A 14,231-nucleotide genomic window follows, 5' to 3' on the forward strand; every position below is an offset into this window, starting at 1 on the left:
GGAAGGAAGCCCAGCATCCCAGCCTCTTATCGGAGCTTCTGCTAATCTCTAGGCACCTGTTTACATCCCTCAGCCACATTAGCTGCCTTTATTTATGATTCCAGGGCCTGCGGCCAAGCTCCCAGAGGCAGGTGGTTAAACGGGGAGATGTGCGCCCTGGCTGGCTCCCTCTTCTGCCAGCTCTCCCTCCTCTTAAGACTCTGCTTTGGGTTGGGAGAAAGCAGAGGACTCGGGTGGGAGAGGAGGGTGCTACCCTGCAGAAATCCCTGGCAGGGAAAGGCTGGTGTCCGGTGAAGACAGTCATGGACCAACTCTCCCTCTGCACCAGGGCCCTGCCCTGTGCACTCTGACCCTCACCGCTGTCTTGGCTTTGGCGATGTCATCAATCTGCAGGTGCAGGTCTTCCATCTCCACCTCCATCGCTTTCCGTGCCTTTACAGCTGCTGCGCAGGTGAATTCCGACTCTTCCAGCTGGACACAAGCCACCCCCACCCAGGGGAGAGACATCAGCCATGCTCTGGGGCACAAGGGCTGTGCAGGGCACTGGCTCACAAGAGAGGAGGGGCTCAGACACTCTCCCTGCCCTCTCCCTCCTCTCCCTGTACTCCTCCGCCTCTCCCTGCCCTCCTCTGCCTCCTCCTCCCCATCCTTGCTCCTCTTATTTCTTCTTGAATGTCAGTCTAAGAGCCACAGCTGTGCTGTGGTGCATACACTGTTCTCTCCTCCAGTAGGCACGAGGCCCCTCCACACCACTCTAGGGCCTGGCAACCATGCTGTAGGGCATATACAGACCCTAGGGAACCTGAATGCTTGGAATGGCTTGTCCAGACATCTTCCTTCTCAAGGACTTAAGAGCCAGCAAGCCATAGAGAAGGTAATTGAACAAATGAGTGTCCTGGCTACTCCTGGAACCAGTGGATTCAACTGGGCAAGGTACCTGGTTCTTCAGCTGGGCAATCTCCCTCTTGCTCGGGGCATTGTTCTTTAAGTGGTCCAGCATGATCTGGGCATCTGCCAGCAGCGCTTTGGTGCGCTTCAGGTCTTTCCGTAGCCGCTTCTCTGATTCAAAGTCCCGCTGGTTCACCTGGGGGGGACACCACCCGGGAAGGCACTGAGCTCCACCATTGGACTCCCTTGGGTCCTTCCCAAGCTGGATGCTAACTTTATCAATCCTCACACCCTCTAAAATGAGCAAGGATGCTGTCCTGGGTATAACAGGATTGTACTGCCCAGCGAGAAAGGCCTGGGCGATGGACGATGCTCTCGTCAACCCCATGATATGGTACCTGCAGCAGAGCACTGCCCCATCCTCAGCGTTCTGCCCTCAGGATCCCCCAGTCTTGGGTCAGTGGAGCCAGTACCTGTAGGGGCCCCCACGTACCTGGTCACTGAGCGTGGAGAGCTTGCTCTCCAGCTCCCGTTTCTCCCGCAGTGCCTTCTGCTTGTCTTCATACTCCTCCTCGAGCTGCACTTCCATCTGTTTTAACTGCAGAGTCACGGGGACAGAGGCTCATTGTCCCTTCCCATACACGCTGAGAGTTGAGCATCTCATCCCAGAACAATGGGGCAGGGATGAGTGTGGGTAACCCGAGGTGCAGTTGCTGGATGGGGACAGCAGGCCACAAGCCACCAGAGCCACTGTAGACCCCCGTACAGAGTGGGGAGTGTGGGGACCCGTTCAGCGAGGCTGGCTGACATGACAGGTGAGGAGCGGCTGTTCTTTAAGCTTTTCTACAGACTGAAAGGCACAGCCCAGGTCAGACCTGAGTGCTAAGAGAGGACTCACTAGTCCAGAATAGCAGTCTATTACAGGGGGCTAAGGCAGAAAAACAAAGCCCCTCACTGTAAAGCGGTGAGAAAGAGCAGGTCTGTACAGCAGCCTAGGAGCTGAGATGCAGTACCTTCTTCTGGCATGACTGCCGGACCTCTTCCACCTCCTCATCCCGACCCTCCATCTCCTTGGAATGCGTCTGTCTCATTCTCTCCATCTCCATCTCCAGACGCAGCTTGGCCTGTGGGTTGTGAGTCAGGACAAGGTTCCTTTCCCAATAGGGCCCTGTCTAAGGTGCACGGACCCCACCCCAGTTCTCTTTGCCTGCTCTGCTCTGCCCCTGGCAGCCAGCTTCTCCATGGACATTGTAGTATGTGGGCCTCCTTACTAAATGCCTGGCCCAGGCTCCGAGGAGGCTGGAGGGGAGATGAACTCGAAGTTTTCCCTCCCTGAGCAGGTCCCCCGGAACTGACTTGGCTGTTCAGTCACCTGCTCTGTGGGCTCCTGGCCCTCTGGCTGCATTATCCTCTCTTTCCTTTCTCTCTGGATCCAACCAGGATCTGATTTTGTGAAAAAGCTCTATGATGGCTTAACTATCTTCACCCTGTGGCTGGCACAGACCAAGTGCTCACACATTGTATGAACAGGTGAACAAGTGATTGAGAGACTGACTGAATGAATGAATGCATGTGGCGGCCCTTGCCCTTCCCTGGCCTGTGTTAATGGTGAGGGTGGCGACACTTCCTGCTGTGCTTCCTCCCTCCCTTGGCCAGCCCCTGGTACCTGCTCCAGCATCTGTATACTCCCAGCCTGCTCATCCAGCTCCTCTTCCTGATCCTTGACCTTGGCCTCCAAGTCCCGGAGCTGCTTCTTGACCTTGGCCAGAGAAGCCTCATCCTTAGACTCTTGAGAAGAAATGTCCTGAAGCTCAGCCTCCAAGGAAACCACCTTCTGGGTAAACCCCGCAATGTCCAAGTCTTTTTCCTAGAGAGAGAGAGAGAGAGGGAATGAGGTTGACACTGGGCTGTCCCCAGGTCTTGGAGGAGATGGAGAAGGAAGTGGGTTAGCCTTGGTACCTCCATTTGCTGCTTCAAGCTGAAAGCCTCAGCCAGGAGCATGTCCTTCTCCCGCTGGAGTTTCTCCCTCTGCAGCTTCTCCCGCTGCGTCTCCTCGTGTGCCTGGGAAAGCTCACTGTCGAACCTGTGTGAAAGCACGGTGACCACATCAGAAGGACAGAGCCTAGGTCTCCAGGACCCGGCAACTGTCAGGAAGTGGTGCCATATACAGGGACAAGACACCGACAGGGCTGGGGTGGATGAGGGGAGCGGCTCACGCGGTTATAACTTGGGGCCCTGCTGACACGGAATTGGACTCCAGGGCTGGCAGGTCAGACTACTTGAGGCCCTGTTGAACGTTCCATGCTTCATCAAGTGGGTATAAGAGGGTCCCACACATTGCGTCTGGGAAAGAGGCAGGCCAACCCTTGCCTCAGGAGACAAATCTCTACATTCTCCAACTGATCCAAAAGTAAGGTGCCGGGGTGAGACAGAGAGCCAGCAGCCAGGGTGAGTAGAAATGACGTTCTGTGTGTTCAACTCACTCAGTATACAACTCAGCAACGGCAGGTACAGCTGCTGCCTCTGACATCTGCTCTGGTCAGTACCATGTACCTCAGCAGTACCAGAGGCACCACCAGGGCACCCCATGCTAGGCCACTCTTTCTTTTTTTTCTCGAGACAGGGTTTCTCTGTGTAGCCCCGGCTGTCCCGGAACTCACTCTGCAGACCAGACTGGCCTCGAACTCAGAAATCCGCCTGCCTCTGCCTCCCAAGTGTTGGGATTAAAGGCGTGCGCCACCATGCCTCTACTTCCTGTCCTTTCACCAGTGACTCTAGATCCGGGAATAAGCTGCCAAAATCCCTCTTACACCTTCCCTGCATAGCTAATCAGGTTCCTGTGGAAATTCCACAGCCCCCTCTCCATCCCACAGCAGACGAAAAGTAAGAAAACACCGGGTAGCTGAAACCTAATAAGTCGCCCAGCGGGGGTGCAGCGACATGGTAACTAGGCCAAGCTGGCACCATTATTGGGGTGCTCATGATGGAGGGGTTCCTGCTCAGAGTGCCAGTGTTTAGGTAAAGGGACACAGTGGGGTTAAAGAATCAGGGAAGTGGACTCCCAAGCTGTCCTGGAGGGCACAGAACAACCTTCCGAGCCCCCTTGTTCTCCTCAGAGTCACAGGAAGCAGTTCCACAAGCAACGTGACAGGGAGTTGGGGACATGTAAGGTAATCCATGACTGGGAGGAGTGGGGGCTCTGCTCTGCCCCTCTCACTCCCAGGGTCACGGGGTGAGGTTACCCTTCACAAAGGTAATAGGTGCCTTTACAGAAGCTGGCAGAAGGAGACAGGCGCTGTTCCCACTCCCTAGGGCACCCCACTGTTCCCAGGGTGTGTGGGCTCCTCTCGATGCTAATAAAAGCGCCCCATCCCATCCCCAGCCAGGGAAATTAATTTAGATTGGATTTTCTCCTATGAGGGTTGCCCCCCTCCTCTGTGCCATTACCATAATGAGATGGAAGTGGCACGGTAGTTTAATGACATTAGTCAGGAGAGTGTGTTATGTAGTGGAGGGAAGTGAGAGCAACTCAGGCAGGGCAGGGTGGGGGCAGGGCCAGGGGCCGGGACCCAGTGGTTCTGGACTTGGTAAAGCTCACTTCGAGTGGAACACATGTGAACAGAAGCCTAAATGGCCTTCCAAGTAGACACGGCCCATGTCCTCCTGGGAGATGAGGAGAGAGACTGTTTCGTGTCACAGCATGGATGACCATGCAGGTGAGGCTTTTGGCCAAGTGCTGGTGGTCCTGTGGCTCGAAGGCTCTGAGGGCTCAGTGGGGGGACCACCCACCTCCTCTGCTTCTTCTCCAGCTCGTGGTTTCGGACCTGCTGGCCCTCCAGGTGCAGCTTGGTGTCCTGCAGCTCAGCTGTGAGCCTTTGGCACTTCTTCTTGAGCTGCTGCAGTGCCCGTTGACTCTCATCACTATCTGCTTGCAGGTCCCCAAGCTAGAGGAGGAGGAAGTGTGCAAGGTCAGCAGGTGCCAAGGGGCCGGGGGTACAGGGGGAGACAGGGGGTGTGGGGCGAGACCAGAGCGCAGGGTGAGACCGGGGCATCTTCGGAACCCAAGACGTGATACCCACACAGTGGTTCCTAGCTGCCCCTTCAGGATCGGCTAGCACACCACTTCCCTGTTCCTCTCAGGGTCTGCCTGCCTCTGGCTTGTTTGCCAATAGATGTGGCACTGAGCCCCAGCCTCAGGGCACAGGCTGCGGTTCCCTGGCCAGCCTCACCCGCCTCTCCAGCTGCCTCCTGCTCTGCTGTTCCACCTCCATCTTGTCTTCCAGCTCCTGCTGGAGCCGCTTCTTGGTGAAGTCTACCTCCCGAACAGCTCGCTCATACTTCAGCCTCCATTCTCCCCCTGCAGGGTGGGGGCAGACAGCTCCTGAGTTGTTGAGGGTCCACAGGAAGGGGCAGGGAAGACGGCCAGAAGGACGTAGGGAAGTTTCTGGAACAATGGCTAGAAGGAGCCACTACAAGGGGAAACTCTAGAGCGGGTGACAGGGGCACCTATGCAATCTTCTCCCTAGAGGCCTCCAGGACCATAGCCCTTGTCATTACCGTAGTGGTTCAACCCATTTGTTTCCAGCACCTTGGCATCTTGGTTTTGAGGTCTTTGTCTGGTTGGCTTTTGAGACAAGATCTCATGTATCCCAGACCATCCTTGAGTTTATTAGGTAGTCAATGACCTTGAACTCAGTCCTCTGGGATTACAAGCACGTAATCCCATGCCTGGTTTGAGTAACTCTACTTTCTCATCTATTTACTATTCTTTGGTACTGCAACAGCTTGGAGAGGGGAGACAAGGCTAGACAGGGTGTGTGATTACCCAGGGATGGGCAGACACCAGGGCGTGCCATTCAGGCCTCCACCTCCCTCCTCCACTCCACACGTACCTGCATCATCATCATCCACCTCCCCATTGATCTCGGCTGCCCGAATGAGCCGGGCCTCCATCACTTCCATCTCCATCACCTCCATCTGCTTCTTCAGTGCATCATACTGGGTCTGCAGGAGATAGCCTGTCAGCCTTGCCAGTCCCCCCCTGGCTTGTCCCACCCAGTGTCCTAAACTGGAGGCCACACTCTTACCCCAGGCAGACAGAGATGCCGAGCTAGCAGAGGTGCCCAGTGGCTTTGGGAGGGGAAGCAGAGTGTGGTGGTCACTAGCCTGCAATTTTCACCCCGCTCTCACCTGTAGCTCTTTCATCTCCTTCTCGGTCCGGAGCCTCTCGGCTGTCTCCGCATCCAGCAGCTGGGAGGCGGACTCTCCCGTGTTGCGTTCATCAGTCAGCTCCGATGTCAGTTCTGAGATCTGGGGTTGGGGGAGGGGGGCGGTCACCGGTTGAAATGACTGCCTCAGCCTCACTCAGCCAGAACCCCCTGGGCTCATGGGCCAGGGCTGGGCGCTTTGGGCCAGTGGACCAGTCTGTCTGGTGACTGGACTGACTCACCCGGGTCTCCAGCCGGTCGCTGCTGAGGCGGAGCTCGTTCCTCTCCTTCTCCACCTTCTCAAGCTTGCTGCGCAGCTGCTGGATCTCCTCCTGCGGGGAGCAAACGCAGGCGAAGACCCAGGTCTGTCCCTGAGGACACAGAGGGGAAGCACACCCACCACAGGAGAGCCTCCCGGCACTCCTGAGCCTAGACTCTTCTCCATAAGCATGGGGTGCCTGCCATTCTATCCTAAGCAGCTACCTAGGGCCCAGACAGCACTCCAGAGGGACCTCTGCTTGATGGGTATAGATCAAAGACACCATCTTCCATCTGATCCTAAGAGCACCCTAGCCCAGACAGACCAGCATGACCCTCGGATACATGGAGTCCCTCCCGGGACCCAGCTGGCTCTGGAGGTCACGCACGTCTTTGTTTCGGATCTGCTCCTCTGACAGCTGAACTTGGATGAGGGGCCGCACGGTGGTGAAGAGCTTCCACCAGGGCCAGTCCTTCACCCCCTTGTTCTTCTTGATGTTCTTCTGCACACAGCGAATGGCCAGGTCCTGGATCTGCAATTGAGTTTGCCACACGAATGGACTTTGAGTTCCCCTGGCCAAGCCACTTCCCTCCATCCGCACAGCCCCTGGGTGGGCTCCCCAGGACTCTCGACCCAGAACCAGACCCTTTTCGTGCCCACCTTGGCTCCCACATTCCCTCACCCCTCTGAGGGTGGGCGGCCCCGGGAGTGGTACACAGGACGCTCACGTCCCACTGTCATTAGGAATAATTTCATCTGCTTTATTTGCTGCCTGATTATTTCCAGCACCCTGGCCTAGCTGTGCTATAAAACCTAATCTTGCTGAAACACAAGAGGCGGCAGTGCTGGCTGTTTTATGGACTTGCTAATAAGAAAAGGAGTCGCTGACACAGCTCCTTAATCTTCATAGAGCAGCCCATGAACCAGAGCCCACCTTTGCCTGGAACCTGCTTCCCCCCCACACTCCCACAACACGGTACCCTGGCTGGGGCACATGCCCACACTGCTCAGCACTCAAGCTCGCTTCCCACTCTGGCTCAGGCACGATGCTCTTGGGGGGGGTTCCACCTCCTTCTCAGATAAAGATAACTGCTTGGCCTCCCTGACATGTATCCTGCATGCCCTCCCACAGGTACTCTGCCATCTAGGCCGAGGCATCCCTAGATCAGCACCTTTCTCTTCTTGAAGTGCTGGCGGGCAAGGTAGCCCCGGCAGGCCGCCTGGAACAGGGTCAGGTGCCTGCTGGTTTGCTCGTCTCGTTGTTCTTCCAACCGTGCCAACGTGCCTGCCCGGAAGAACACCTGTCGGGGAAGCAGTCTGGTAAAAGAGGGAGACTAGGCTGGGGCAGCAAAGAGACAAGATGAGATGCCAGGGGTCAGGCAGATGTCACAGGGAACCAGAAGCCCAGGAAGTATGGACCCTGGTTCAAGAACAGCCTGAAAAAACGCCGGGCGTGGTGGCGCACGCCTTTAATCCCAGCACTCGGGAGGCAGAGGCAGGCGGATTTCTGAGTTCGAGGCCAGCCTGGTCTACAAAGTGAGTTCCAGGACAGCCAGGGCTACACAGAGAAACCCTGTCTTGAAAAACCAAAAAAAAAAAAAAAAAAAAAAAAAAAAAGAACAGTCTGAAAATCCACTTGCCCGAGAGGAGGGGAGGTGCTCTGGCAGGGCTGCAGGGGAAGGGCCAGGCCAGGCCCAGGTGGAAGCTAACTTCAAAGAGAAGCACAGAGAAAAGACACCAGGCCAAGGAGCAGGAAGCCTTCGCTGGCTAGACAAGGCCCTTCAGCTACATCTGTGATCCTGTCACTGTGCTGGGTGGCATGGTAGGTGCCAGGACCCAAGCACAGCTCCAGCCACCGGGCATTAGGTGAAGAGTGAGGTGATGTTTCTGGGTGTGAGAGGAAGGTCTGAGACCTGCATGTGGGGGAAAGACCAGGGTGGGGGTGGGGGTGGGGCTGCTGCCTGTCCACCCTCCTGCTCAGTTTCATTCCAGCCACCTCCTCTTTCATGTCACTGCCCCGCCCCGGCCCCCAGGTCTCACACTCTCATGAGGGAGCTGGTGAGGTGGGTGTGAATGGGCCCCAGCAAGGGACCTGTCATACAGGTTTGGGGGCTGGAAGACAGATGTGTAGGGAACCTGCTGGGTGCCCTCCACCCAGCTGTTCTGCCCCGCCCCCCCTGCTGCCCTGAGCACTGGCCTTAGAGGTGAAGGGAGCAGGAAGATGGTGACTCTGGCATCCTTGACAAGGCAAAGGAGCACTAAGTATACATCCACCCTCACCTGGGACGGAGCACAAGGACATCTCCCTCTTAGGGCCAGTGAGATGGCTAAGCGGCCAAGCCTAACAAACAACCTGAGTTTGATCCCCAAGACCCACACGGCAGATGGAGAGAATGGACTATCTCAAGTTATCCTGACCACCACATATGTACTATGGCATTCACACATCCATAAACAAACAAAACGAACAAGTAAATAAATGGTATGATTAACAAATATAATTTATCGTTAAAAAGAAAGACAGGCTGGAGAGGTGGCTCAGCAGTTGAGAGAACTACCTGCTCTTCAGGAAGACCTGACTTGGTTCGAAGCACCCACCTCAGGTGGCTCACAATTACTTTTTAACTCTAGTTCCAGGGGATCCGATGCTCTCGTCTAGCCTCTGTGTGGACCTTCATACATACAGCACACACCCACATGCATATGTGCACACAAGCAATGAGTCTTAAAGAAAGAAAGAGAAAAGAATTCCCTTCTGCTGGTCGGTGTTGGGAAATCAAAGAGAATGCAGGTGATATCAAGTCCTCATAGGGGAAGGCACCCTAGAGTCTCCTTCAGGGAAGGAGGGAAAGAGCCTAAACCTGGTCAGGACATAGCATCTGGTGACCTCACAGAAGCCCCATCCTCTAAGACCAGCTCCATTCTTCTGATACTGTCCCGAAATCCTACAGGTTGGCAAAGTGAGATTCCATCTTCAGTCTGACTCATACCTCAGTTTCTATTAATATATACTCTAGCCTCTAAGGGGAGCATAGCCAGTTTGCTCCTAGGCCAAGCAAATATGCTTAGTTAACAAACAGGGAAAAGGAGCGTGCACACAGAGGGCTGGGATGGCTCAGAAACACAGTGAAAAACAATGTTCTAAAGGCTACAGACACAAGCCTCAAATCTCTTCAGTGTCTGTGAAGTTAAGGAGATGGCTCGCCCTGTTAAATGCCTGCTATAGAAGCAAAACGACCTAAGTCCAGGCACCCAGCACACAGATAAGTCAAGTGTGGTAACATTTGTCTGTAACCCTAGTCCTGGGGACTGGGTAGGGCACAGAGAGGACGGTCCTGGAGTGTGCTGGTTGTCCTGCCCAGCTAGTCAGTGAATTTTCTACTCAGTAAGAAACCCTGTTTCAAAAAAACTTAAGACTGACAGGGCCCAAGGAGGTGGCTCAGTGACTTTGTCATTTGCCACCAAACCCGAGGTCCTGAGTTAGATCCATGTCCAATGTGGTAGAAAGGAGAATGAACCTTCACAAGCTGTCCTCTAACACATGGGTGCCCACAGACCCTCCAACTCTCTCTAAATAAATACGTGTAACAAAGATAATAATAATAATAACAACAACAAACAAGGCAAGAAACCAGGGAGAAAGACACCAGATTCAACCCCTGGCCCCTATTCACTAGCACCCACTACAAGCATTTATGCATGAACGCACATTTACACACAGAGAAAACAATTAGGGGAAGGCTCTATCATCACCTTCCTTGAGTTCACATTAATGCAGATTTACAGTATCGGGAGGCTCTGGGACTCCCAAAGTCTTAGCCTGACCTTTCAGGGACCAGTGGCCCCTAATGAAACCACTCCACTGAAGCATTATGACAGACACCCAGTCCTTGATCACTGGCCAGTGCTAAGTGCAGCCTGCAAGCTAAAGCATCCTGTCTCAAAGCAAACATCCAGCCTTGCGCCCTTTTTCCCTGAGTGCCAGTAGGCCCCTGTGGCTCACCTGCCTCAGCGTGGTACCGGGGAGGACTCAGGACAGCTGAGGCTCTAAGATGTAGCCAGAAGAAGAGCAACCTGTACAGACCTGTTCCGGCCTGAGATGTGTCTGGGAAACTGGGAACTGGCTTGGAGGAGTGCCACTCCCAGCACCAGCCTGCTGCGGTCCAGCCGGCTAGAGGGGTAGGAGCTCACTGGGAAACCTGGGTGTGAGCTAACCTGAGAGCTGCTGCAAAGCTGAAGGAATGATTTTGACTGCAGGCAGCCCAGCTAGCAGTCTTTGAGTCTCATACACACAGATATACATACACACCAGAAAAGGTATGCGTGTATGTGTCTGTCTGTCTGTCTGTCTGCCTGTCTGTCTGTCTCTGTCTATGTCTTTGTGTCTGTATGTGTCTTTGAGTATGAGTGTGTGTATGTCTGTGTATATCTCTGTGTATGAGTGTGAATTTGTGTATATGTGTGTGTCTCTGTGACTGTGTCTTTCAGTGTGAGTGTGTGTATGTGTGTGTATTTTTCTGTCTGTGTCTCTGTGTATGTTTATGTATATCTGTGTGTATGAGTGTGTGTATGTCTGTGTGTCTCTTCTATGTGTGTGAATGTGTGTGTATGTAAGTGTATGTGTGTCTGTTTTTCTGTCTGTGTGTATGTAAGTGTGTTTCTCTGTGTGTCTGTCTCTATGTGTGTGTATGTAGTGGAGGGTGACCAGAGAGAAAGGAAGGGAGCCAGATGTCATAGACAAAGCAGAGACCAGAGCAGATAAATAACACCAAAGGGGTGGGAACAAACACACAATATGAACAGAAAGGAAAAACAGGACCAGAAAGCAACAAACGGGCAGAAGGGACTGTGAAGACTCAATGGAGCAGAGAGAGCCAAGGGCTGAGATGAGAAGACACAGTGAGAGAGTCAGGAAACACTGACGGAGGACAGATAAGGAACATGGTCTCTTCTGTCTACCTCACACTGCAAGAGGCCCTGCGACCAGGGACCCTTTCCTCTCTGCTAACAGAACACTGTATCAGCGACTCTCTCTGCTGCCCCTGCCGTTGCTCCACGCCAGTCCCCAGAGCACATTTAAGAACGATTCCTATCCAAGCTTTCCAGCCAGAGGAGAGTGGGCAGGGCTCCCTGCCTGTAGGAAGCCTGCTCAGCTGGCCTTTAGTGTAGGCCCAAGGTCAGGAGTGCCTGCTTCTTATGATACACATTCCATTTGGATGAGGAATGTGGCCTGTGGGCAGGTGGTAGCCCAGCTCACCATGTCCTTGCTTGCTCTTACAGACCCTGGTAACATTCTGGAACAGTCTTCCTACTACCTCTGGCCTTCACAGCCCCCTCCCTTCAAGTCCAGCCCTTCTATTTCCCACTCCCCAGGTGGGCCTCAGGCCAAGTTCAGAGCCACGTTCCAACAGAGGTTTCACAGTCCTGAATCAGTTAGCTATCTCAGCAAGAAAGTGGTTTGAAACTAGAACATCTACACCCTGGCTTCTGGCTGAAGAAAAGGTAGTTCCTGAGTGGCCAGTAGGGAGCTGGGGAGCAAGACACGGGGAGATTTCAAGGTCCGATAAAGCAGCAGAACAGAAAGGAGGCCCCACCATCTGCCTAGGCCACCAGGGAGCAAACACCTGGCTGCCCGCTGTGGGCTACTTACCCGGCTCAGGCCCAGACAGCAGCTGCTCTTTTCCAGGTCCAGGGACTCCAGCAGCTCCTCCACAGCCTGAGGAGAGAGGTTGCCATTAGGCCTGCACGGGCTCTTGTCATCTCCATTCACTTAGCTCCCCCAACCCCTTGTCCCTCATTTCTTCCACAAGCCCCTCAGGTAGGTTTCCATGGTGTCCGCTACTACGTCCACTCTGGGGACCAGAGGTGGTTAGAAGAGGAACAAATTGTGTTGCTGGAAAGCAAGACTAGTGGGAGGGAAGACATCAAAGCAAAAGGCATGGCAGCCAGTCGGGAGTGGTAGCCAGTGGGGAGTGGGGCGTGTAGGAGCCCAGAGGAGTACAGCTTGGCCTGAGAATCTAACTACCAGATAGAAAGGGGCATTTGGAGCAGTGTTTCCAACGTGAGCAAAGGCCGGGCGGGGATCACAAGATGAGAGAGTATATGTTGTAAGAGTGAGGGGTGGGCGGGTATTAAGTGCTCCAAGAGAAGTCCACAGTAATCAAGGTGTGGGGAGCCCTGTGTGCCTGGGAATTCAGTTTTCTCAGGAAGGGACAGAGTTGGAGTTGAAGAGGTCACTCACTAAGGCATGGGACATATGAAGAAGAACAGGTTTGAGAGGCAAAAGAATGAGAGGTCTGAGCATGCTCAGTCTGAGGTAAGAGACATCCCAGGCAGTATGCCTGGAGTGCAGGAGGGAGGTCCCGCTGCCCTGTGGCACTGATCGGAGATCATCAATATATATGTGGTAAGAGAAGTGATGGGTGTGAATGAGGCTGTCCAGGAAGAGGGGGCAGAATGAGTAATAGAACCACGATGGTGGTCTGAGGAGTGAGGGCTTTGCTGAAGCAGAAGCCTCCAGGGGGCATGCCAAGAGCAGGGACTGTGAGCTAGGCATGACGGCAGAGAAGGCGAGCAGGAAACATGTGGGAGCTGAAGGCAGATGGGTCTCTGTGAGTTCCAGGGTAGCCTGGTCTACATAGTGATTTCCAGGAGACTCAGGACTACTTAGTGAGACTCTGTTCCCCCACCCCAAAAAAGCGTGGGGGGGTGGGCGGGGTGGAGGGGGTGTTACTGGAGAGATGGCTCAGAGGTTAAGAGCACTGACTACTCTTCTAGAAGTCCTGAGTTCAATTCCCAGCAGCAACATGGTGGCTCACAACCATCTACAGAGAGATCTGGTGCCCTCTTCTGGCCTGCAGACATACATGCATGCAGAACTCTCAATACACAATAAACACATCTTTTTTGGGTGGGGGTGAGGGGGACTGAAGAGGTGGCTCAGCGGTTAAGAGCAGTGGTTACTTTTTCAGAGAACCTGGGTTCCATTCCCAGTGCCCACATGGTGGCTCACTATCATCTGTAACTGCAGTACCAGGAGATCTGATGCCCTCTTCTGACCTCCTCGTTTGTTTTTGTTTTTAAATTCAGGGAACAGAGAATAGAAAAGTGTCCAGTGGCTTTGGCAACATTGCGATGACGAGGAGAGCAGCCCCAGAACAGAGAGGAGAACAGGCCACCAAGGAGGACGAATAGATGGAAGCAGAGCAGGAGAGAAGCCTGGACGGCCTCAGGTTAGAGCACTGAGACAGTCAGCTAGGAGCTGGACACGGGGCCTTTCAGGTAGAGGCTGTATCCGTGTCTGATACCTCTGGAACCATTCTAACAGACAAAAGAGCTAGGAGAGGTTGAAGATCAAGACATAAATGGTGATCCCTGATGGAATGGACTCTAAGCTGCAGAAGAAAGAACTGCACAAAAAAATGTCCTCTCTCCACCAAGGCAGGATAGGGGTCAGGAAGGAGCAGGAAGATGGAGAGAAGCATAAAGACGTAGAAGAAGCTGGATCCTTGATTTCAGAGTCGAGGTGTTCTGCGGGGAAGATGATGTGGGGAGGCGAGGTAGGGGAGGATGTGAGGAGAAAGGGTGAACGGCAGGGCAGGCAAAGGAGCTTGGTGCTAAAGCCATGTAAGGAAGGGCACCAAAGCCTTACTAGGTCATGCCAAGGGCCCACCTAAAGTGGAAGATCACAAGCCTGTAGGGATTTACATCTACAGAATTGTACAGCTTCTTTCTCTGGCCCTTGGGAGTCTAACATGAAGATCACAACCCAAGGACTGTTCCTCCCGAGCAGGGATATGAGAGTTATGAGAGCTCAGGAGAGCTGAGCGTGGCAGAAGCTAAGTGTTGGGTAGGTTAGGCTCTGCGGTAAGGCTGAG

At 54.0% G+C, this 14,231-nt stretch overlaps 1 protein-coding gene across 11 annotated transcripts in view; it reads right to left on the reverse strand.

The window, feature by feature from the left end:
• Myo18a (myosin XVIIIA) overlaps positions 1–14,231 on the reverse strand; it is a 106,370-nt gene that overhangs the window by 17,135 nt on the left and 75,004 nt on the right. For all 11 annotated transcript variants that reach the window (XM_085829803.1, XM_085829802.1, XM_085829801.1 and 8 more), the window contains 14 exons: positions 12,005–12,070; positions 7,527–7,655; positions 6,743–6,886; positions 6,338–6,427; positions 6,079–6,198; positions 5,781–5,892; positions 5,118–5,245; positions 4,678–4,832; positions 2,848–2,971; positions 2,555–2,755; positions 1,902–2,012; positions 1,382–1,486; positions 938–1,084; positions 358–471 (listed from right to left, as the gene is read on the reverse strand). In XM_085829803.1, coding sequence (XP_085685929.1) covers positions 358–471; positions 938–1,084; positions 1,382–1,486; positions 1,902–2,012; positions 2,555–2,755; positions 2,848–2,971; positions 4,678–4,832; positions 5,118–5,245; positions 5,781–5,892; positions 6,079–6,198; positions 6,338–6,427; positions 6,743–6,886; positions 7,527–7,655; positions 12,005–12,070 — 1,746 coding nt within the window. The remainder of the gene's footprint in view (positions 1–357; positions 472–937; positions 1,085–1,381; positions 1,487–1,901; positions 2,013–2,554; positions 2,756–2,847; positions 2,972–4,677; positions 4,833–5,117; positions 5,246–5,780; positions 5,893–6,078; positions 6,199–6,337; positions 6,428–6,742; positions 6,887–7,526; positions 7,656–12,004; positions 12,071–14,231) is intronic.

Source organism: Mus caroli, unplaced genomic scaffold (genome assembly GCF_978045245.1).
Source record: "Mus caroli unplaced genomic scaffold, Mus_caroli_1 scaffold_13, whole genome shotgun sequence".
NCBI lineage: Eukaryota > Metazoa > Chordata > Mammalia > Rodentia > Muridae > Mus > Mus caroli.